Below are 25,556 nucleotides of genomic sequence, written 5' to 3'. Positions count from 1 at the left end.
CGATGTTCACTGGCACCTGCCTCTTCATGTGCAAGAAGGCGCATGTGCGTTTAACTTACAACAATTATTTAGTGCAGTGGTTCTGAAACTCGGTCCTCAGGACCCCACACAGTGCATGTTTTGCAGGTAACCCAGCAGGTGCACAGGTGTATTAATTACTCACTGACACATTTTAAAAGGTCCACAGGTGGAGCTAATTATTTCACTTGTGATTCTGTGAAGAGACCTGCAAAACATGCACTGTGTGGGGTCCTGAGGACCGAGTTTGAGAACCTGTGATTTAGTGTACCAAAATGAGCCCCCCGAAAGTACATATTCCAAGTCCGTGGACACATTTTCTTGCAGGACAGCATGTTTGCAGTCATCAGCTGCCAGCTGTAAACATGGCCGCGCAACGATGAATTGATATGCAGTGGGTTGTGTGCTTCCGCAGCTTGCCAGAAACAAACATGGCGGCACCCCTAGACCTTTCAAGCGACGCTCCGTCCGTTACCATGGTGAGCGCAGGGTTGGGCCGCAGTATGTGTGTAAGTGATGCGACCACTGTGGGCGGGGTAGGAGACTGTTGTTGTTTGGGAGTTGGGGGGTGTGCGCGCCGTTTCGAACCGAAGGCCGGGACCTTTTTCTGCCGCTGTTTACAACCAGTACCTGCATGGAGGTAAGGTACTGCACCTACACATTGCATACAGTGATGAGGCGCCAGCACCTGTCCTTTCACTGACGGCTATACATGTGCTGTAGGCGGCAAGAACTTCCGCAGACTTTCCAATCCAGCATGAGGGAGGCATTTGTCTGATCCTTTCATCAATACATCCAGATTGGTTTGATACATATGCATGATTGGGTGCAGACAAATGTTTCTGTCGGCATGTCTGTATTACACTTTATGTATACACCGGCTGAGGGATAACATCAGAGTGAGTAGTAGGTGTACGGTGAACATGTAGCTCCCTCTGCAGTTCCCCTGCATGTGAGATGCAGATAATTGCTACACCCTTTCTCTGTAACTCCAGTGTATTGTAAGTAGATCTATGGATGCACAGTGTACTCCACTATACACTGCCATAGGTTCCCATTTATATTTAACTCTTTGATTTAGAAAAGGTCAGAAATTATTTTGTTACAGGTATTAAATATAATTAACTTATTTTGCTCCAGTTGGCAAGTAAAAGGCAGTCCCCTAAATATAGGGTCTAAAGGGGGGTACACACGGAGCGATAATCTAAGCAATCTGACTAGATTGCTTAGATTTTCAGCAACATCGCTCCGTGTGTAGCCCCCTCAGCGATAGCGATGCGCGGCCCCGCATATCGCTGCTGCTAGATTGGCCTGCATGCAGGCCAATCTAGCGGGTCGCTCACTTCACCCGCTGGGTGAAATGAGCGCCCCCCCCCGTCTCCCCCCGCACGCTCAGCACAGATCGCGCTGTGCTGAGCGCCGGGAGAGATGTGTGCTGAGCGGTTCGCTCAGCACACATCTCTCCCAAATCGGGCCGTGAGTACTGGCCTTTAGGGGGACATTTACTAAGCAGTGATAAGAGTGGAGAACCAATCAGCACTGAAGTAACATCTATAATTTACATACTATAAAATTATACAGAGCTGCTGATTGGTTGATGGGGCAACTTCTCCACGGGCTCACTTCTCCTCTCTTATCACTGCTTAGTAAATGTCCCCCTAAGTTTTCACCATTGTATGTGTATCTACGCTGCATAGTATTTTTCTGACCTGGCCCCCCCCCCATACTGTCTGGATAAAATTAATTACTTTGCAAACATGTATTTTCACTGTAATTCATATTCTCATCCACTCTGTATAGTATAAGGTGTTTTAGAGCAGTATTCCGTAACATAGGGATATCTTATGATTGTTTATCCACAAGTCCCAGCATTATTTACCTCTTGTTTATAATGTGTTTTAGAGATAGGCAGCATATGGCTCTCTGGTTGTAGAACTACAAGTTGGCCAGTACGGATGGTGTAATGGTTAGCATTACTGCCTCACAGCACTCAGGTCATGGGTCCAATTACCTCTACAGCCCTAACTGTGTGGAGTTTGTATATTCTCTCCATACTTGTGTGGGTTTCCACCCACAGTCCAAAAATAAGTAGCAGGAAAATTGGCTCCCAACAAAAAATAACCCTAGTGTGTGTGTGTGTGTACATGTGATAGCGAATATAGATTGTAAACTCCACTAGGGGCAGGGGCTGATGTGTATAGCCATATATTCTCTGTAAAGCGCTGCAGAATATGTGTGCGCTACAGTTCCAGTATGGCCTACCAGCCTGTACTTGTAGTTCTACTCACTAGAAACCTGTATGTTGCTATTGTATGCATTCTAGTATTCCCTAATAGCATGTGAGACTTAAGAACACTGTACCTTGTGATGTTAACTGCAGTTTATATTACAATATATTGCAAATGCAAAGGTGCGTAGTGATGCCCGACTTGTACATGTAAGGGAAAGTGCATCTTTTATGTAACCAATAGATGTGATGCACATTTCAGGCTTATGGTACTAAACCTGATTAGAAGGGGACATAATACAAGTACAGCATCTCTGCTCACCTTATTTTCTGCTATGTCTTTCATTCTATGATGTATGATTCTTGGGTTAATATTGTATCTGTTCTTGTATATTTTGGTTCCAGTACTCCATTATATTTCCCTGAAAACTAAATGTTATGTGGCGTTGTGTACAAGCAGACTGAACTTAATGATTTATTTTAATGGCTGATAACAAACTTTGGGGTCGATTCTATTCGGCAACTAATGAATAGCGCCGGGAATTAGCTCCCGATGCTATTCAATTCAGCAACTAGTTACGTCGGCGATGGCCCGTTCTCGCCGACAAAACAGGTTGAATTGTCGGGAGAACGGGCATTCTCCGACTTAACTCCCCGGCGCAAGGCTGATTCCCGACAGAATCAGCCTCGCGCCGGCCGCGAGGCAGCACTTTTGTCGGGTTTCTCTTCTCATCCCCCGGGGATGAGAGAAGAATTCCCGACAATTGCAGGTAATTAGTTGCTGAATTGAATAGCGTCGGGAGCTAATTCCCGGCGCTATTCATTAGTTGCCGAATAGAATCGACCCCTTTGAGTTGTAAATATGTCCGAGCTCTCGCATCATGACAAAACTTCCTTCTAACCTCTGTTGGAAGTATGATGCGGCATAGGGCAGGTCCATTTGCAGTTTGCAAACACAGAAGCGGTTAGATATCAGATTTGCACTTTTCAGTTGCGCTCCTCTCCGATAATTACAGATTTTCCTGCGCACCTCTATGGGGTGTGAAGAAAAATCTGCAATGTTTATGGCTGTAAAGTAACTGGGAAACAGTTGGAATGCCATAACCTCGTGTATAGAAACTCAATAGAGTTTGTAAGGCTATGGAGAGTTCCTAAGAAGCACACATAAGATTAGGGAAGAGTGCATTGTACAATGGGCCCACCCTTCAATGTATGCTTTATAGCAGGGATGGGGAACCTTCGGCCCTCCAGCTGTTGTTGAACTACACATACCAGCATGCCTTGCTAGTTTTGTCAGGCCAGACATAACAACTGGGTGGCAATTAAAATTTGCTCATCCAGTTGTGACGTTAGTGTCGGCAGGGTGGTTAGCTGGACACACATGCACTGATATACCAGCATTAGCTGTGCTGCAGGGCCAACGTGATAGGTGTGTTAATAACATCATTCGAAGACATTGGGGGTACACGCAGTCCATCTGCTATCAATATCATATTCTCAATCAAACGATACTGTACATCTTTCTGGTGTGTAGCCAGCCTAAAGCTGGTTACACACTGGAGCAACGGGCATTCATTACAGCATCGGAACAAATGCCCTCAAGTCCAGACTCTGTGTCTGTCTGAATGAGGTTTATGCAGGATGGAACAATCGTGTTCCATCCTTTATAAGCATATAGAAGGTTGCTAGCGATATCGCTCGGTTTGACGTGGGAGCGCAGAATCACCCGTACATACGGAAAATCAGGCCGACGTCACTCCAGTGTGTACCCAGCTTTAGTTTTTATCTGTTTTGCAGGTCTTCTGAGAAAACGGGGTATGGAGATTCTGTGTAGGCCACATATTACACTGCTTGGATATAAATCTTGAAGACATCAAAGAGAAACCCACTTTTATATTTCACTGTTCCCATAAATGTGCTTTGAAAACACAGTAGTTTGGGGCCTATTAATCATTCAATATTTGCAGCATATCCCCTGAAAACACCCACCTGAATGTAGCAAGGAGGGGCTGCAGAAGATGGCTCCACTGCGGGAGGCCAAGTCCCAGGGTGTGGTTTTTGATACATTTGGGCATTACATCATTTTTTATTGCTGCGAAAAATAGCAGTAAGAAAATACAATTATTGTATAAAGTACAATCACCCAGACAGTTGTCATTTCCCTATCACTCTACTTCCCCATAGCTGCAGCATTGGGAGACGGCTTCTATTTTTTTTGTATCTGTCTCCTCCCCAGCGGGAGGTGTTGTCAGCAAATAGATATACAAGTACATTTAGTAACCTGTGGAGTCATAAATAGTGTTTCCTCCTCAGGATTTGTGCAGGGCAGGGTGCTGAGGTGCCGGGAATCATGTGCGTACAGACACCAGAAAATGGGGCGCACCCAGCCGGCGTCTCTGTTGGAGGCGGTCCAGTCCCCTTGACGGCATTAATGTGCACCAGCTGTGGAGTCATTGATGGAGGCATACCCGGTACCTACAGAGGGGGATCCGGTCTCTAGGTCGACAGTAATTAGGCCGACCACTATTGGTCGACAGGGTCTCTAGGTCGGGTGGTCTTCTGTATGCCGACTGACAGGATCCCGGCGCACAGTATACCGGCGCCGGGATCCCGACAGCCGGCATACCGACACTTATTCTCCCTCATGGGGGTCCACGACCCCCCCTGGAGGGAGAATTAAATAGTGTGGCGCGCCACCGTGCCCGCAGCGCGGCGAGCGCAGCGAGCCCGCAAGGGGCTCATTTGCGCTCGCCACACTGTCGGTAAGCCGGCGGTCGGGCTCCCGGCGCCGGTATGCTGGTCGCCGGGAGCCCGACCGCCGGCATATCGTAGTGAACCCCTCTAGGTCGACCTGTTCTAGGTCGACAGGTCAAAAGGTCGGCATGAGTTTTTCACTTATTATTATTATTATTATTATTATTTTTACCTTTTCATACTTAGCGATCCACATGGACTACAACTGGGAACGGTAATCTGTGCCAAGTGAAGCGAGGCACCTTGTCCGCTCGCCATGCGAGGGGACACGGTGCACTAATTGGGGTTCCCGGTCACTCTACGAAGAAAATGACACAAAAAAACCCTCATGTCGTCCTTTTGACCTAGACCATGTCGACCAATAGTGGTCGACCTAGACACTGTCCAACCTAGTTACTATCTACCTTCCATACCACACCCCTATAGAGGTGCTGGGCTTCCCCCAAGCGTTCCCTTTAATAGGAATAGATGCAATGTGCATGCGCACAGCATCTATTCATGCAGCGACGGCGCCGCTAAAGGGGAAGGGCGCATTTTGCCTTTAAAACTTGGGCAGGACAAGTTGCCATGCTAAACGACCTAGCGTGAAGACTGTTAAGGGCCAAAATTATTGTAAAATCTCACTTCAGAAGGTATATTTGAAGAAAACTGAGATTCGGACAGGCTTTGCATTTAAATCCTACACAGACTTTCTTTGTGTATCAGAAAATTGTTTTTATTCTAAGACACATTTTGTCAGAACGACATTCATTCGCCCTTGTAACTGGGTTTGTATTTAAATACTAATAGAAAAAAGTCCTGAGGCACTATAGGAATTGCTTTCAATGTTCCTACAGAAATATATAACCCTGCTTAAATGATTTTTCTGTCTAGCAATACCCTAACCAGTTGACAGCAGCATCTTCTAAAATAATAGAATAAATATTTGGTTTGCATTAAACAACAAAACAAAGTAGGCAATCAATTCAGTGATTAGAGACAGTTGCAGCAATATCTTGGCTGTACAATGTTGCATTTGTTACTTTGTAGGTGTTGTGGTTTTGTAGTGCGAGATATTGTGTACTCAGCTGATAAAGGACAGAGTGCAGAGGAAAACGTGAAAGACAACTACCCTGCATGCAGTCTTTGAGAATAATACCCTTGTTTGAATGTAAGTGGAATGGACTTCTTCCCCCCTCTTCTCCTTCAGGTCCAGAAGCACAATTCACATTGCAAGTTTTACATTCCCTTTTTGTGTTATTTGACGATCCTGTTTTCTGTATAATAGATGCGCTAGTCTGCATTTTGAGGGGGAGGGATATTTATGGCATTGCATGGCACGGTGACCCATTGAGGCTTTGGTAGCTTTTGCTTAGTCCCTCGCCTCTGCCCATGTCCATCTCCAGAAAATCGACTGGCATTTCTGGTGTTTCGTGGCATAGATTGGTTTTCTTTCTCCAGCAAGGTCTTGTCTTGCACGGCCTCACCAAGGCCAGAAATATCGCCCCCAGAGCCATCCCAACAGCACACGAGTAGAATGCAGAGCCGTAGTTCTGAGTCCAGTCTACCAGCACTCCTGCAAGAGAAGTAAAGAGCATTGTTATGCGCCCCTTGTCTGAATGCACAGGAACATGCTACTGTATGTGTGGGAGCGCTTTCCTTCATTTTGCTGAAAGGTTCAAAGCTGTTTTGACACTTAAATATTAAACTGTTGTCTTTGTAACACTACGGTATCTTTTTATTTATTTTCTTTGCACAAAAGAACAAAAATTTGAACCCTTTTTTTTTTTTACTGATGCTATTAACCACTGATATGTGATCAGTTGGTCTATGTTAGGCATGTCCAAACTGCGGCCCTCCAGCTGTTGAGAAACTATACATCCCAGCATGCCCTGACACAGCTTTAGCATTCTCTGACAGCAAAACTGTGTCAGGGCATGCTGGGATATGTAGTTTCACAACAGCTGGAGGGCCGCAGTTTGGACATGTCTGGTCTATGTTACTAAAAAGCAAATTTGCACCTGTAGTAAATTAGTATTGATCTGTTTTTGCAGCTCACTTTCATGTACATAAATGACCGTTCAGGTTTTCATATTTGTATTAACCTTGACTGCATTCAAAAGGCAATTACCATGTTAAATTAAAACTAACGCTGTTTGGGCACTTTTCCTAAAACATGTTTAATTCCATCAGAAACCAGTTTCAGCATGTTGTGCAACAATTTTTTTATTTTTCAATAATTGAAAAGAACGAGAGAGGAAAAGCCCATAAAAGCGTCCACAACATGGCAGACGTGGGAATAACTGATGCCATCATTTGACTCCGTCTGATCTGGCCAGTGGAACAAAACTATAAAAGAAAAATCTGGCAATACTTAAATAATGGCATCTGGGGTAAATGGATCTGAGTACAAGAGCGTTTTAGCTCTGTTGTGGAGATCCCAAGTGTCATCTCAGTCACTCTGCCCTGTTACCGCGTATCATTAAATTAGCAATTTGACCTGATTGGCGGATGTTTTGAAAACCACATGCTGCCATCTTGGAAAAAGGTCTTAGTTTTCTTATTTATTATGGGAAGTCCTCTGAATGGTATAATATTCCTAGCAACTTCCTTTAAGACCATGACAATCCCTGTCCAAAATAAAATGGGACTACATTAACAAAGATACTGGGTAGAGTGTGTATTACTGAATAAAGTTAGTGTTCATATATCTCTGCAGAATATCTGGTCACCAGATTGGCCAAGGGTGTAACTACCATAACTGATACTGCTACGGGGCCCAGGTGAAGGGAGGAAGCCGAACAGCATACCATAAAGCATGCCATTGGCCTAAAACTGAAAAGATAGACAAAATCTACTCCTACAATGTGGATTACACCCCCTCAGCTTTCCTTTTTCTTCTTTGCTTTCCATTACCTTTTAACAAAAACAGTCTTGCTGGTTTTGGTTAATCAGTAGACTGACATTAAGGGCGGTATCAAATTAGCCCCAATGCTACTTCAGCCGATCAAAATTGGCGTATATCGCGATGTATGTCAGATGGTCATTATTGTGGTATCTAATTATAGGCCGTTTTGATCAGCCAAAATTGGACCCGTGATCGCACTAAAACTTAGGGGATCAGGGATAAGTCTCCATTCCCATGTGTTATCGCGGCCCCTTATCATGCCTGAGGCACTCAGAGCATAATCCCTGATTAATGCTGGTATCGGAGCTAATATGATACCCGCTGCTAATAGGATCACCGGGGGCTAAGTACCGCTGCTAATAGGATACCGCCCTAAATGCCTATACTGTATGTTGCAACAATTCTGCTATACACCCAACATTTGGTAACGACTAACATTGAGAGCTTGCAATTTTGTCAGTTGAGAAACCACATTTTTGTGGATACCTGGTAATGCACAATGGCTGTAGTGTAATCAATACGTTGTACAGCTTAAATGATCATCATATTATAGTAGTTAGCATGTCCTTTTTGGAACATTTTGCCAACCTTGCATTTTCCAAATGTCCTCCAGCTTCTCACAGCTTAACAATACACTTTACAGGAAGTATTATAATTGGTTACTGATGATCGAGGTTCTAGATTCCATTAGGATAGTGTGGTTTTGTCTGCTGTATTTCAGGTATAGTCACCACAGATTGCAGTAAGCACATAACCATGGCTCAAACTGCTGTAATAGCGCAATATAACACATATAAAAGTGCACATATACTGCCTGCGATATATTCACTGCAACTTTGTTAGGCTAAGATGTGCCCCTCTCCTTCCAAACTCTAAATGTGTGCATACAGTTGAAGTAACAGCCATTGAGATTCTAAATCAAATATTTCAGAGCTCTATAAAACAGAAAAATGTTCTTACCTCCAAGTGGTGGTCCAGCCAACCCTGCAATGCTCTGAATGAATATATAGACTCCAACCCCAGATGACATTTTCTCGATTCCAACAAGGTCGTCTTCTGCCACCATTGGAATGTGAGTACCGGTAACTGTCCCCAACATGCATCCAAAGAAGACACTACACACCACAAGTCCCCAAAAGTTGTGAGCAAAGGGGAAAGCTATCATGGCTAGACACAAGAGGATGACAAAGATAAGTTCTATGTAGATCTTGCGGATGGGCTTCTTGTTGAGAATCCAACCAGCACCAATCCTTCCAAAGACCTCTGCGATGGCCATAGCTGACAGCATGTATGCAGACAAGTCCTTGTCTATACCTAGGCTCAGACTGAGGGGAATGATGTACAGTGATGGGGCAAAGAACCCCAGTGTGGCAAAGAGGCCAAAAAGTGCATAGCATATAAAACTGGAATTTTTTAATACCGAAAAATCTAGAAGAGGTGGTGTTTTTTTCTCGTCTATTTCCACCTTCTCGTCCATCTCATTTTTGTCTATTACTTCTGTGCACTTTTCAAGTTTCACATTGACTGGACCATTCTTAGGTGAGGTAGATACTTCGACTCCAGAGTCTATGGAGTCTAAGGATGTGAGTGTCTGCTCATTTTCAAGCATGTAGGTCATCTCCAGGTTTTCTGTCTTTGGAGGTTCTTTGGCTTCTTCCTGGGGCTTGATGACTATTGGCCTGAGTAAGGCACCACATACTACAATATTCAGCTGAAGAGCCCCGACTGTCAGTAGACAATATCTCCAACCAACTTGGTCATTTAACGCAGTGATGGCTGAGATAAGAAAATAAAATATTAATGATATTAGCTTGACACGTGTTTAGTAATAGCTGTATACACCAGATAATAATAAAACATTCAAACTCATGTGAGCTATATGTGAGGAGGCAATACTGCTGGCCACATGTTGCCATGTCAACTATTTTTGCTGATGGCATTGGCCTCTTTCAGTAGGATAATGCATCCTGCCACTCTGAAAATATTGTTCTGGAATGGTTTGAGGAACATGACAAAGTTGAAGATGTTAACTTGGCCTCCAAATTTACCATATATCAGTCCTATTGAGCACCTGTGGGATGTGTTGGAAAAACAGCCCAAGCCATGGAGGTCCCGCCGCACAACTTATAGGACTTTAAAGATCTACTGCTAACCTCTTGATGCCAGATACCACAGGAAGGGTGTGGTTCACAGGGTTGACAACTACTGGTCGATAGTAACTATTTTGACACCCAAAATAGGTTGGCACAAGCGTATGGTCGACATGAGTTTCTTTCATTTTTTTGTGTGTCATTTTCTTCGTAGAGTGACCGGAACCCCCAATTAGTGCATAATGTTCCCTTGCTTGCGCTCGGCACAGGTTACCATTCCCAACTGTAGTCCACGTGGATGTGAAAAACTCATGTCGACCTAGAAACCCTGTCGACCTAATGCATTTCGACCAATAGTGGTCGACATAGAGACAAGATACCGCAGAACACCTACAGGTCTTATGGAGTACATGCCTCGATGGGACAGCGCTGTTTTGGTGTCACAAGGGCACAGTAATAGGCAGGTAGTTTTAATATAAGCAATTTACTCTTTATTTGCCGATTTTAAAAGATTGGGGGAGAGAGAATCAATTAATGCAGCATGTACAGAAGTGTGGGCACCCTGTCAGTCAGTGTCATTGGCATGAATCAAAGCTTCCAAATGTTTCTTCCTTGCAGAGGCAGAAATAGCCTTAGGTAGACTTGCATGTATTACACACTAATTTTCAGTAACATTCATATCTTAGGACATTGGTGACCATTCCAAAACGTTAATCTTTCATTCCTGTATGTACGTCATGTTTATTTTGTGGTAGGCTTTGAATAGTTGTCTTGCTGAAGTAATCAACTTCTTTTCAGCATATGCCTCCTTTCCTCAAGTTTTCGCCAAATGTATTTTGTGTTTGTGGCCAGTTATCTTTATTCTGAAGTCCTAAATCGGCTGCATTATAAAGCCCATGACGCTAAGAGGTCAGACTACTTAAATTAAACCTTAAGAAGGCCATTTCAAGGTTGACTAGAGCTTTAAGATTGATTCACATTTTCAGGTTTTAGAAAGGAATATTGAATCATCTGGAAGGATGCCCAAACTTTTGCACATGATACTATGGATTTTATTTTTTGTTAAAACGATGAACATCAGCAAATAACAAAGAAAGGAAAACGGCAATTAAATATGTACATTGCAGACATTATGTAAACTTTCCATTAAAAATGTGATTGGGTGAGGACAAACTCTTTTATATACAGTTGTACTTAATGACTGCATGGAAAAAAGTCACATCTTATTGACAGGTTAACCTGGACCGCGGCTCACTGTGAAAGGTTCCCCCTAAAATAACCCTGGTCTATTGACTGGGGAATCCAACTCGAGCGTCAGCAGAGGAGAAGCCCCAGCAGTAACCCAGGTCCAGCCTGTGGTGTGTTCAGTGACCCGGGCTTTTGATTAGAAAAGGGTATTATAGTCTTCATCTACAACTTTGAAACTATCACTAATACAGTTGTAATGTTGTAGCATATATCTTATTACACAGAAAAACTCTTGTTAGGAGTTTTCAGAGTCCCATATATTCATAATATATCCACTTTGTTATATACTAATCTGCTTGTCACATACATAACAAATGTTAAGTATATGAAACTGTACAAAGCACACTCTGAAACCAGCGGAAGCGTTGTAGACCAATTTTTGAGCTCCAGTTGTACAATTGGAATACATGCGATATGCCGGCGGTCATATGACAGACACCGGCATCCCGATGCAGAGAATCCCGACAGGGGTCAGGTAAGTATGTTTACCATCCCTCCCGCAGCCTAACCCTAACCATTCCCGGTGGTGTCTAAACCTAACCCTCTCCGTGGGTGCCTAACCCTAACAATCCCCCCAGAGCCTAAACCTAACCTTCCACACAACCCATGGCTAACCATTGAGTACTCCGGCAGAGGTTGATCGGCATTCTTGGATTTTTTTAAGATCACGGCACTGCCATTTCAGTACATGTCGGTATTCCGAGCAGTGTCCGTATACAGACTGCCAGGATCCCGAACGGATCCCGTACAATTTATTAAGATGCACCAAATATTAAGAGACACTAATCTCCAGAGAATGTGTTATAAATGTGCACATTTTTACAGTGACCTCTAAACAATTGCTTCTTGTAACATTCAGGCCATCATTCACTGTGATTACGTATTGTATACTAAGGATATGCAACTCCAATCTGAATATCGTAAAAAGGTCATAGACCTGTTGTTCAGAGGAACCATTTTGTCAGCTGTACATGTACACAGAATATGGAGCTTGCTCTATTGTAAAGCTGGACACACACACTAAAAATAAGATTCTCTGTACCCTCTCCCCTCTATGATCAGATAAACATGTTGGCACTGTACCTGGGGCAAAGGCAAAAACAGCGAAACATTCTCCAGTAGAAGCGACAGCAGTGACCAGTGAGCGGCGCTTGTCAAAGTACTGTGACAAGATGGTGACGGTGGGAAGGAAGCTGAGACAGTATCCAAGACCTGAAACAATGTAAAGCATTTCATTACCACATACTTCAAGCATCTGAAAACCCCATATCATACAGTGAAAAATCAATTACCCTTTCACTATGGCATACCTCAAGCATCTGGAAAATCCAGCAGCTCATTTTTAGAATTTTAAATTACTGTTAATCTGCTGGAAAAACCTGAACTTTGATATGTAATATCTGTAATATTACAAACATTTTTTACATAGAGCTTTGATCTATGTAATTTGTTTTGTTTAATCTGTGGTAGAATCTTGTCCCTCCAATGTTCCCTGCCTCACTGAATATACTGTAATCCAGAGATAAGCCATCACTACTATGATACTTACCAGACACCACACCAATAGTGACATACATCTCCACAATATTGCGTGCAAAGGAAGCCATGATCATTCCCAGGCTGATAAGGAAACCCCCAAGCATAACCACCGGCCTGTGCCCAAATCGGTTACTCAGAACCGTAGAGAGGGGAGCTGAGATAAATAGGGAAGACATAAAATGAATGAGTCGTCTGGGCCCAACTTATTGCATCTGAACATGAATAAAAGCAAAACTGGAAATACTCTTATGACATTCGTTCTGAAATGTGAATCTTCAGCTCTATGATCCACTCACCATTCTATAATAGAGAGCAGCTTTCCTTCGCTAGGCATATTCTGCCATTGGCATTAGCTATCACTTTGGGTGAGATGTCCAAAAAAAAAACAGCCTATTTTTCATACATTGCTTTTTGCTGTGTATTTGACGTAAAGTATGATTTAGACAAAAGGATCTGTTCTATTTAGTGCATTTAATTTCAAGTGGAACAGTGTATGGACAGATCCCCAATTCTCAGCTTCTTTGTCAAGAGGAATGACCGATTATTTAAAGGTCAGCCAGAGATTGCAGTAGAGCAGCACCCTCTGTGGTAATAATGCAGTAGTGCCAATGATCTCTGGTAAGAGAATATATCTACAGACCAACAAAGTTAGCCTAGCATTTAGTTAATATAAACCGGTATACTCCTGATATGCTGAATGTGAGACATCTTGCGTTACAGGAAGGTTAAACTTGTAAGCATCAGATTTTTCTTGAATTGCTGAAATAATGAAACCTATATAACCTGTCTAAGTCATCCTTATTTTCTCACTCGCTCTGAGCACCTGCTCTAACAGAGAAAATGATGGGGGGCCAGTGGCCGGCAGGACTTACCTGTGAATGTAAGAACAAAAAGACAGATAGATATAATCCATGATATCCTGCTGTTACTCTCGTCAAAGTAAACCATAAGATCTTTGAAGAAGACTCCAAAAGACTTGATGACCCCATACGTGAATACTTCCACGAAGAAAAATGCCACTGCCACCACCCATCCCCAGCCTCCGTCAGGCACTTTGGTATAGACATTGGCACCAGTGCACTTCTCCATATCTAGCGTCATCTTTTGCCTAGGATAGTAAATAAAATAGTACATTGAATTAGATGTAATCCAGCATCCTCTACAAATACTATTAGCAAATTAAGAATACAGCCTCTCTGGGCTTCCTTAAATGACAACTTCCTATGCCCAGCCACACAAACAGAATTCATATAATACCATACAAACATATGTACATGGTGATTTCTTTAAGGATCAGTTCCATTCCTCCTGATAATACAGATAAGATAAAGATTAAACAGTAGGCTAGTGCGAATGGTATAAAAAGAGGTAAGTAAAAATAGCTGGACGTCAAGGTACATGTGTGTCTGATCGCACCATGCAGTGTCACATCTGCTCTATGTTCACAGATGGGAAAAAAATGAAGCTTTTAAAGAAAAAGAAAACCATACCCACTGGGAGGGGCTTTGTTATGATTTGGGGTTACCCTGCAGTGTCTGGCATGGGGTGTCTTGAACCTGTGCAGAGCACAATAAATAATCACAAGTTTAGTAAGGTATTCTGGAGCAAAACATACTGCCCATTGTCAGAGAGCTCTGCCTTAGGTTATGGATCCTCCAGAAGGATAATGACCCAAGAATACACCCCTAAAATCACCATAGAATGGATAAGAACAAAACATTGGAATATTCTGAAGTGGCCTTCTACGAGTCCTGATCTGATAGACCATCTATGGAAAGAGCTAAAACATGCATTCTGGAGAAGATAAACCTGAGACCGCTGGAGCAGTTTGCTGTGGAAAAGTGGCCCAAATGACCTGTACAGAAGTCTCATTGAGAGCTACAGATATAGGACCTAATTCAGAGATGTATACAAATCCAGTGGTTTATGTACAACTCCGATCTGCACTGCACATGTACAGATTTGTCCGCGACAATGGTCGCAGTGCCCCCAAAGCTGAAGCATGATTGATATGCTGCAACGTTTAGGGGTGTGTCAGCCCCATTTTCTGGCCATGCTGAAGCCAGTGGCTGCGTCCTTGAATGCAGCTTCGCTGTCTTCAGTGTGAATTTACTGAGGTTACTCAGATGTCGGAAAGTCGAGCAGTGATCTAATTCTGCATCTTCGGATGCAACAGCGGATCACAAAAGCACGCAGGAAGCATCTTTACACAAGACACCTCCTGTAACAGTCGCATATTTTCGCATAGCAGTCTCATCTAAAAAAGTAGCTGCTGTGTGATCAGTGTACATCTCTTGTGGCCCAAACCTTGATTACAGCAATTTCCTCTAAAGGTTGTATAACAAAATATATTAGGTTAAGGGTCCCATCATTTTTATCTATATCATTTTGTCCACGTCTGCACATTCCGACCCGTTCATCGCTGTGGTGCGAACGGGTCGGAACTGTGCATGTGCGGCGGCCGCATTGCGTCCGTGCGTCGTTACTCGCTGACCAGCGGCCAGAATAAAGTGATCACAAGAAGATTGACAGCGGGGAGGCGTTCTGGGGCGTCTACTCACCGTTTTCCGGGCGTGGAGATCCAAACGCAGGCATGTCCAGGTATTTGGACGGCGGATGTCTGACGTCAAATCCAAGACCTTCATCGTTGGATCCATCGCACAGGGTAAGTAACTGCAGGGCTAGTCTACTTCTGCACAAAACTTTTTTAGCATAGCAGGGCTGCACAAGCGATCGCAGCCCTGCTATGCTAAAATACACTCCTCCATAGGCGGCGTCTAGTTGATCGCACGAGCAGCAAAAAGTGGCTACGTGCGATCAACTCTGAGAGAGGGCCATAGAAAGATAACAATGCAACGTTTGTTATATGTTTTGTCACAGGAGATTTATTTATTTATTTTTAATTTTAGGACTTGATTGTTAATTATGGGGGTCATTCCGAGTTGATCGTAGCTGTGCTAAATTTAGCACAGCTACGATCATTTACACTGACATGCGGGGGGATGCCTTTGCACTTCAAGAGTAGCTCCCGACCAGTGCAGCTTTAGCGTGCTGGCCGGGAGCTGCTCCTCGCTTCCCAGCGGCTGCATGTGACGTCATGCAGCCGCTGCGGCCCGCCCCCCGTTCGGTCTGGCCACGCCTGCGTTGGCTGGACCACGCCTACAAAACGGCGGCCAAACGCCACCATTTCGCCCCCTCCCGCCCAGCGACCGCCTCTGCCTGTCAATCAGGCAGAGGCGATCGCAGCCCTGCCACGGCCTTCTGCCATGCGCCGGCGCAGTAGAGACCCATTCGCTCGGCTGCGATAAACAGCAGCGAGCGAACGGGTCAGAGTGACCCACTATGTCCTAATATGTAGCTTGATTTGAAAGAGATGTGTGTCTATGCTATACTTTTTTGTGTGAGCAGTACCACCGTTTTACTGTTAGAATTAGAAGTAGTATTCAGGCACACACTATGTCTTCTAAATTAAGCATGTCCTTTTTTATTTTCTAAATCCTCAACAGATGTCCCCTACCTCTTAGTTGGAGCCTTGTGGGCAACTTTCTCTCACTGCCCCTTCAAAAAACCAGGGTTGGGGGTCCACCTTAGGAAAAATACCTAAGTGGCAATGCTTATTTAAACTACAGCCATGCATTGCTTCTGGAAATGGTGGTAACATTTTAGAGTGGAGATATGGTATACATTTTATAGGTCACATCAGGGGCCAGAACTTTACACATTATAACATATGACAAAATGTATTAAGCCTTAAAAAGTGATATAGTGGAGACGGATAAAGTGCGATAAATAACCAGCCAATCAGTTATGAGCTGGTTGGGTGGTGCTTTATCACTGTTTATCAGTCTCCACTTTATCACTTTTTAAGGCTGAATACATTTGGGCCTCAATGCTCTCCAGTTCAAATTATGCCACATTAAAGTGCCCCAGTTCTTATTATGTAACATTATTATGCCCTCCACATTACAATGAGCAGATCAGATTGACACGTTACAGTGCCCTTCAGTTCAATTTATGCCACATTACAGTGCCCCCTTACCATTATAACATCCCCTACACACTCCTCTCACTGAAAATATAAAGTCACACAATTCAGTCTGGTGATTGGATCAGAACCAGTTGATCAGCAGGCAAATCTGGAAGACTGGTATGTATCTTTATAGCTTTGGCCGAGAGCCCCCTAAGCCTCTGGCCTCCATAGCAATGACACCCCTTGCACACACTACAGATATACCCATGGGCCACTTTATATTGGCAGAGGATTACATCAGTCAGCCAGTAAGAAACAACCAGGACATAAGCCGGTACACACTAGAAGATATGCTCCATTAGCTAACGATATCATTAACAATATTGTTCAGCGACGTCATCGCTAACAATATCGTTTAGTGACATTATCCTGCCACAACCCCGAACATGGAATTTCTGACGAGATTGTTGGATTGACCTGCATGTTCGGACGATAGGCGATATCGTTAACGAGCGCGTTTCGTTAACTATATTGCGTGTACACACTGGACGATTATCGTTACGATGTGTCGTTATCATCCACATCGTTCAAAAAAAACTAGGAAGGTGGTAAATGATGTAAAAGGCAGGAGGTAGTAATGTAGAAAGGGGAACCAACAACAGGGCGCACACACATGGATCCCAGAAAACTATACCAAGACACAGGTGTCAGCACTGAATATTAATAAAATGCTAATCCCTGTGCATGTAATGAAGTAAGACACGGAACAGTGTAATATGGTATGTTCAGGAGGTTAGGGTGTCACATGTAGGGCTCATACGTATGAATATTTTACATTCTTTAAGCTGAAATCTTTGTACATAGCATACATACAGTTCCCTTCCAGTTGCAGTCTGAAAGGGGTATTAGTCTAGTACTGACGCAATTGGTGCATAACAGTGAGACCTTATTGACACTAAATATCTATTTTTAGAAGTGTGTTCACACTGCTGCCACTACCATCTGTAATAGCACACTCCAGTAGCTATGGCTCTCAGGGACACAACTCCTCTGTAATGTATGCAGCAACCTACGGCTTGGTTACCATGTCTCTTGGTTCCACATAGTTTATGATCTGACGGATGTTAGGAGATTGCTTTAAAAAATAAAAAAAAAAGTGCAGCAAAGTGGTGTAGTCATTGAGAGCTATCGATTAGTTGCCCTAGTAAACAAAGCACTAAGATGTAAACGCCTAGAGATCTAGGCACTGTAGCTTTCTCCCTGCCTTCCATTTTGTGTTCTAATTTTACTGAGCCTGAGCTTGCAAATCCAGGAGAAGTCAGTAGGTGTCCTTCACTGTTTGCAAGGTCTGCATTTACTTATTCATATCTGGGACATGAATCGAACAAGAACATCGAGCTGACAAGATGGTGCATCTATGTAATATAGCAATAGATTACATATATAATACTGCCTCCATTACTGCTGTGTAATAGCCCTTTCTGCAAGAAAAGGTGGAAATGAGCTAAAGTTGGGTACACACTTTTGCGATCACTCAGGTTAATACTCCCGATTAATAGAGAGGAGGGGAGAGAAGAGTCCCTCCTCCAGGACACCCACAGTAAATCATACCCCTTTCAGACTGCCAGCTCGTAACCCGGGTTTCTGTGCGGTCTGAGAGACCCGGTATTTCAACCCTGGTGGCGACCAATGTTGAATATGGCTTCAACCTGGGTCGCTGTGTGGTGTGAACGGGTTGCCGGGGCGATGCAACCAGTTTTCCCTTTCATACTGTATGGACGGGTGGCACTTGGATATCATCCGACCTCAGAGTGTCACCTCAATATGCCGGGCTGGGGACACCAGTGTGAAAGGGGCTCGGGGGGAGGGGTCTATGTTATTGCTGGGTTAACCTGGTTTGCGGCTTGGTGTGAAAGGGTCCCCAAAAAATAACCCTGGTCCAGGGACCCAGGAATCCAACCCAGTTAGCGAGCAGGGTCAGTCCGGGAAGGACCTGGGTTAAGAGGCAGTGTGAAAGGGCGACCCAGGTCCCATCAACTCCCTACGGAGGGCCGGATCACCAGCGCTTGGAGAGGTTATCTCCAAACACCGGCAGAGGAGAAGCCCCGGCAATACCTCGGGATCAATCTGTGGTGCGAACGGGTCTCAAGCCACTGTGACATGACTTGTTACCAGTGTTCAGTGACCTGGGATTTTGGTGCGAAAGGTTACAAGTGTCAAATAGCGCATTTGGCACTTACCGCTCTTCTTACATCTCAATCACAACCTTTTACCTACTTCATTACTCTAAAATGAATCCCTAGATCCGGTGCTACTAGTGCAGAAGTCTGTCCCAAATTTGGAACCTGGGTCTTACAGAAATGTTTATGTTGCCAACAATGGAAACTACATCAAACGTATTTCCATGCCTTGTTTATTATAAATAAATTGTACTTTATGATAAAGAAACTCTGTAAGATCATGTTTTGATAGTATCATGTGACTGATTGTTTTCGGCAATGGATCTCAGCAGCGCACCATACCTGTAAACCAAGGAGCTTAGGCAATTTCAATGCCTTGCACGTTCTGTAACTTGGGGATTAAAAAAGGTGATATAAGGGGAGGCGATCACGAGACCACCTGTCGGGATCCCGGCGGTCACAATGCCAATGCCGGAATCCCGACAGGCGGTGCAATCAGTCGCCAGAATCCCGGCGCCACAGGCTTTCTCCCTCCTTTGGTGTCCACGACACCCATAGAGGGAGAATATAACCTGTGGCGAGCTACTGTGCCGGCAGCGGCCATCGGTATTTCGTATGTACTGTATTCCGATATTAGTCTGTAAGACCCAGTGTGATCGCTGTAGGAAATATGTATCACTTGTGACAAACAAAAATGGAGCTAGTAACACCATTATCTTGCTGAGATCACACCTAGGGTAAGGGTATATTTTGAGTGCCAGTTTGTTGCTTTTATATAAACTACCTACGGTGTATATAAACACAGGAAGATCGGACCATTGCCTGCCGACCTTTTGTTGTGTGCAGTTATATAAGTACCACTAAGTGACTGGCTTGTGGCTAGTTGCTGGTTTCCCTCTCCCAGCTGGTGAGACAATAGTGTTACATGAAAATGAAAGGCAGCATAGCATTAAAATAGTCAAAGTTCTGGCAGTAGTTTTAAATTAAATTGGGTTTGTATAGTGGTGGTGAGTGGCTGCAGTTAAATCTTCAGTTTTATACAACTAGAGATGTGCAGTATCCTCATCGGAGGGTCATGTTATCTGATCAGTTTGCCTGTAACGTGCAAGCTGGGAATTTCTGCAGTGCGCAAGGAGAAAGCTTGTGCTTTCCTCTGATCTGGGCACTCTGCAGCATTTTATATGGAGTCAGCTATTACTACACTTGTGAATCACTGGAACACTTCTCCTCAGCTATAACCACAGGCACACTGGCTACCTTGGACTTTCCCAGATCCGGCACCTTTGCATACTGCTGCATTGCTCCTTACTCGTATCCAGCAGAGGTAGAGAAAAAAAGATAAGTGACTAAGGGGTATATTCAATTAGGGTCGAAAACTGCCATCTGTCGAAAAGACGGCAGTTTTTGACTTTAAGGTCTAATAGTGATTCAACCTATTCAAGCCAGCTGTGTTGTTTTTTTGTTGTTGACAAGTCTGGGAATTCGACTTGTCGAAGAGTATGTGAATCGGCGGTATAGCTGCCGATTCACTTACTTTTGAGTGAAACGGCCAAATTCGACAGGATTTGGCCCCGTTTCCGACCATCTCAGTCAGACATAAAAAAATATCGGACTGAGATGTTGGACCCAGAGGAGGAGAGCCGCAGGGAGACGCGGGACAGGCGCGGGCATACAGGGGAGCAGCAGGCTGTCTCACAGCCGCGCCGCTCACGGCAGCGTCCACCCGGCTCCAGCAAGTGAGGTCACGCTTGCTGGAGCTGTGTGGACACTGCCGTGAGGTCGGGCGGCTGTGTGACATCCTCCTGCAGCTCTACTGTAGCGCTGCCCCCCGTCTACCCGCGGCTCCCCCCGCTGGTCTCCCACGCGGCTCCCCCCCTCTCCTCCTCTGGGTCCCTCATCTCAAATCGACTTTTTAAAAGTCGAATTGAGATGGTATTGAATAGGGGATGTCGGAATGGATCAGACCCTAATTGAATATACCCCTAAATCAGAATTAAGGAGATCTTGGCTTTTCATGGAGACAGGGCATGCATAAAGCCATGGAGACCTAGAAAAAGTGTAATACTATTGGGCCAGCAGTAAAACATTCCGACACTCCATGTACCACACACATGAAGAGTTCTAGCAAAACACACAATTCCCTCACGGAGGTAGGCTATGATTCAGATAGCTTATCCGTGTCTGTTGTCCTGAAAAACCCCAATCAGCTCCTGATCAGAACTGGCCAGATGTAAAATAGATGTGGAAGAAAAGACCGTCCCTGACTGTACTTGGTCATCAGCCAAGCTGCACCATTTAGGCTGTACATTATCAGGGTGGTCAGCAGGGGTGTGGTTCATCAAATCGACAATGTTTAGGTCGACCACTATTGGTCGACAGTCACTAGGTCGACATGGATGGAAGGTCGACAGGGTTTCTAGGTCGACATGTGCTAGGTCGACAGGTCTAAAGGTCGACATGAGGTTTTTTTTTGGTGTCGTTTTCTTCGTAGAGTGACCGGGATCCCAAATTAGTGCACCGCGTCCCCTCGTATGGCTCGCTTCGTTCGCCATGCTTCGGGCACGGTGCCTTCGCTCCGCTACCGCTTCGCTCGGCACACTTTACCGTTCCAATCGTAGTCCACGTGGATCGTTAAGTATGAAAAAATTCGAAAAAAGAAAAAAAAATGTGAAAAACTCATGTCGACCTTTAGACCTGTCGACCTAGCACATGTCGACCTAGAAACCCTGTCGACCTTCCATCCATGTCGACCTAGTGACTGTCGATCTATAGTGGTCGACCTAGACACTGTCGATCTTCAGACCGGATCCCGGTCAGCAGAACTACTGTATCAGTCCATTGTGTCCATCCAAATGGGTATATGAACAGAATCACTGAAACAATCCAACTGAATCAACATTTACCTAGTGCGGAACTGTCCAAAAGCCAGTTCTTGGGCCTGATTCAGTATAAGTGACAATCTTAACCAATATGATATTTGTTTTCAATATTATTGCCTGGAGTCTCCTATAGGACAAGGAGATATGTGTGTTTTGGTTGGGGAAGAGTTGAGGTATGACACCAGCACTGCACAACAGATAAAGGTTGCATTCTCTTCCAGGAAAGGCAAAAGTGTTGCGTAAACTCCCTGTTACATCATCTCTTGTCTTTCCTTTGCCAGAACACTGCAATATATAGATGTGAACCTATATGGATTTATAGCTCTGTTCACCCTTTCACAGACAATATTAATCACAATACAGAAGATGCGGCACACTGCCAATAGACACGACCAACAGGAGATATATACCAGAAGTTTTATGTGAGGGCACTGGACAAATCTATTTGCAGTTATATGTGAGTGCAGTGTCTGTGCGTGTAGCTCTAGACAAGGAGAAAAGTATTGCCCAGCAGTAGATTAAAAGAAAGCAGTCATTGCCCTGGTAACCAGTCCACGAAGGTTTAAATACAAAAGTGAAGGACAGGACAACACCCTGAGGAAAAAATAGTTTTAAGAAATAGACAAAAAAATTCTACAAAGTAAGCCAATTTCTGTTCTCGGAGAAAACGGAAAAGTAAGAAAAGCCTACATTTGCCCGGTATACTAGAAGTACCATCATCCCTGAAGCCACTGGGTCTGAGAATGCCAACATGTTGGGATTAGCATGTGTGTTGGTTTCTTTTTACAAATATACATTTGATACTTTAAGACCCAGAGTGCCATTCCGTGTGTGTGTGTAATAAATATATATATATATATATATATATATATATAAAAAACCTGAAACACAAATGCCGTGCTCTATACAAATACCTTGTTAGCTAGCAGCTCCTGTCCCCACCAAGCAGAGCAGTTGGCTCCCATACCAGGGGCCCCTGACCGGCGCTGCAGCAGATCTCCCCTGTATTGCAGATAGCACAGATAGCAGGAGAAAGATGCAAACAGCGCATTTTGCTTTTCGAATCTCCCGCGTTGTATAAGATAAAGAAATAAAGGATTTGTTCCAGTCCTTACAGTAATGTGCTAGATATGTCCAGTAATGTAAGGTGCAAAGCACAAGTGCACAGAGATCCCCTTAGTATGTGGCATGTGTCTATATAAGTAGAGAGCCCGCTCCTCCGGGGCATACATACTCACTGTGCCCCCCGGGGTGGTGGTAGTGGTGCTGCTGCTGATCAGCCTGGCAGCATGGTTCTGTTTCTCATGGGCCACATGTCAGCTCTCCGATCAACAGCCAACACACTCTGACTTTATATACATATATACCGGCTTTAGCCGGTCTGGTCGGGAGCGTGCATGAGTGTGACGGGGCCGCGCTTCCCTGCCATTTAACCCTGCAGTGGCCGGATGTTGGTGAGTTACTCATCTGTACTGCCATTAACCCCTGCAGTGCTGCGAGGCACATTAGGAGTGCCGCCTGGCCAGAGATGTTCGGTCATGTTGCATGGTGATCCCTTAGGTAGAGTGTGCACATGGTATGAGCACCATAGCAGTGGTAGAATAACTATAGGGATATGTTAATGAATTTGGTTTCCTTATAGCCTGAGCTCTCCAGCGCTAGATTGCAAGCTCTTGGTACTAGCTGGGCGCTGTGGCGTCATTATACAGGGCATGTGAGGTGAGCCGACACCTGCTGGTACTCGGCGGAAGTGCAGCCGTACCTTGATGCAGGAGATCGGGCTAATAGTTGGGTGCGCTGCAATATATAATATGGTGACGACCGCACACATCCATTATCATCAGTGTGGGCAAGGTGCACCCAGTCTCCTGGAGGTAAATGATTGTACCTTGTCCCCAAGGATTCTGCTACCTGGGAACGATGCAGATCTGATCATACCGCAAGGCTGTCAGCGCCTGCGAGTCTGATGTTTCCGCCGTAATCTCCATGGATGGAGCCGGGCACGGTGATCAGCACACTGGCTTGCAGAGTATTCTATCCATACACAACGAGAGCACAGCGATGCCGTACCATGATGTGTTACACATTGCACTACAGACTAATGGCACCTGTTATTCTCTGTATTCTTTTATTATAAGGAGGCATCGTATAGCTTTATTCACGGTACTCCGGACGCCATTGTCATTAACCCCTACTACGAGTAGACGCGATGAGGCAAGGGTTAAAAGCACGCCCCCGGGAGCGGGTATTGCGGGGCCGCGCCCTGGCGCGCTGCACACAGTCCGGGTAAAACAGGTTTCTGCCAGTTATGGGAGGAGGAGGCTGCGAGTGATAAGACACCGGAGACAGCTTCCCCCCAGTCACCTCCAGCCGCCTCCACTGCATCATCATTCACCAGGCACAGAGCCGGTATCTGTAATAAGGGGGCAGTACACCGTTGTGCTGTGGTAATGTGACTGCAGCCTTACCAGGGGTACATACTCAGTATACATCTCCCCCTGTGCATTACTGTGACGCATTATCTCCACTGCTGCCTATTTCATGGAAGGGCTTACCATCCCAGTCATTCCACCAGTTTCCATGAATCTGCTGAGAGTCTGACACCAGTGTTTATTTCCTGGAACTTTAACTATGTTTTCATTATTGATTCAGCTGCACAAACCAGTCCCTCGTTTTCTGACGTTTCGTGCAATTCTCAGCGTTTCTTCTAATCTTCGTCAATGATTGAAGATGTCTATTTAATATTATTAATAATGTTATTTATATAGCGCTTTTCAACCACGGGACTCGCTTCACAGACATCACAAACATGGTACATTATACAAGGACTTGTTATTACAAAAGTAGGAAAACATAGAGATAATTAAAACCAATAGAAACCTGGAGTACACAAGCATATTGCAGAGTTGGTGGAGACATTTTGGGTAGTAACTTCCAAGGGTTATATATTCCACTCATGAAAGGTACCAGGGGGTCCAGGGCCAGACTGCCACTTCTGGCATGTGCCAGAAGGGCAGGTGGGCTGGTCCCTCAGGAAGTCAGGAAGGCCGCGTGCGGTGCAGCCTCCTCGCAGGTTGAGCCGCCCCCACGGTCTCCATGGAAATGGGGGCGAGCTGCGAGTCCACACACCCGGACTAGCGGCGCACAGCGCCGCCATGGTAATGGGGGCATGCCATGGGTCCACGCCCCCATGATTCGTGGCACGCCCCCGTATCATGTGACGTGCGTTCACGAGTGCCCGGGCGGAAATAGAGGCCCAGTCCGTCACTGAGGGGGTCTATTCATAAAGCAGAGAAAAGCCCTGTTTTGCGTTAAACAGGGCTTTTCTCTGCTTATCGCATTTCACAGCAGGTTACCGTGGAGAAGTCCAGCGGCACCTCCGCTCCGTGCCTGAATTGCATCACCATACTTTAATATGGTGAGTGTGATTCATGAAGGAGCTGAAAGCTAAGCTTTCCGCGCCTCCATGGAACTCAGGTTCGCCATCGCGTTGCGGTAACTACAAGGAAGCTCAATGCTTCCCTGCTCTCTGTCCGCACCAGCCGCTAGCTCCGCCCCCCTGATGTGCCAGCAGCCCCTTGCGGCCTCCCAGGAGGTCAACAGGCGGCGCATGCGCAGAAGGATCCGCCAGTTTACCCCGGACATCGCAGGAGGGGACCACTGGAGGAGACAGCGTCGCTGGAGCCCTGGACACAGCAGCACTTTGCTGGAGAGGCGAGTATACGTCAATTGCTACTTATCCCAGCTATACATTGCAGTGAACT

General features: G+C 45.0%; 2 protein-coding genes across 7 annotated transcripts in view; one reads left to right on the top strand and one right to left on the bottom strand.

The window, feature by feature from the left end:
* The first annotated feature begins 328 nt into the window (after nt 1-328).
* The window catches only part of ARSG (arylsulfatase G), a 223,985-nt gene continuing 198,757 nt past the window's right edge, over nt 329-25,556 (top strand). The window contains exon 1 of one of the 2 annotated variants that reach the window (XM_063960741.1): nt 329-658. The gene's annotated coding sequence lies outside the window, so the exon portion shown is untranslated. The remainder of the gene's footprint in view (nt 659-25,556) is intronic. The other variant, XM_063960740.1, reaches the window with a different exon arrangement.
* On the bottom strand, nt 5,689-24,365 carry SLC16A6 (solute carrier family 16 member 6). 5 transcript variants are annotated; one of them, XM_063960739.1, is made up of 6 exons: nt 24,348-24,365; nt 13,636-13,871; nt 12,774-12,917; nt 12,308-12,436; nt 8,847-9,662; nt 5,689-6,554 (listed from the first exon to the last, which is right to left on the bottom strand). In XM_063960739.1, exons 2-6 carry the CDS (start codon nt 13,862-13,864, stop codon nt 6,301-6,303), a joined length of 1,572 nt encoding a protein of 523 aa, XP_063816809.1. In that variant the 5' UTR covers nt 13,865-13,871; nt 24,348-24,365; the 3' UTR covers nt 5,689-6,300. The 5 variants fall into 5 exon arrangements, with proteins under 5 accessions (XP_063816809.1, XP_063816808.1, XP_063816804.1 ...); XM_063960738.1 differs by lacking the exon at nt 24,348-24,365 and adding an exon at nt 23,901-24,031; XM_063960734.1 differs by lacking the exon at nt 24,348-24,365 and adding an exon at nt 23,027-23,206.

Source organism: Pseudophryne corroboree, chromosome 3 (genome assembly GCF_028390025.1).
Source record: "Pseudophryne corroboree isolate aPseCor3 chromosome 3, aPseCor3.hap2, whole genome shotgun sequence".
Classification (NCBI taxonomy): domain Eukaryota; kingdom Metazoa; phylum Chordata; class Amphibia; order Anura; family Myobatrachidae; genus Pseudophryne; species Pseudophryne corroboree.
The sequence above is the reverse complement of the archived record's forward strand: the minus strand, read 5'-3'. Positions and strand labels throughout refer to the sequence as shown.

Bases quoted from the DNA above. Each gene is read 5' to 3' on its own strand.
- SLC16A6 (XM_063960739.1), bottom strand. From the start codon at position 13,864: ATGACGCTAGATATGGAGAAGTGCACTGGTGCCAATGTCTATACCAAA. The intron at 12,437-12,773 runs GTAAGTATCATA...ACATTGTTTCAG, and splicing joins CACTATTGGTGTGGTGTCTG to GTCTTGGATACTGTCTCAGC. The intron at 9,663-12,307 runs GTACAGTGCCAA...TTCTTATCTCAG, and splicing joins TGTTTTTGCCTTTGCCCCAG to CCATCACTGCGTTAAATGAC.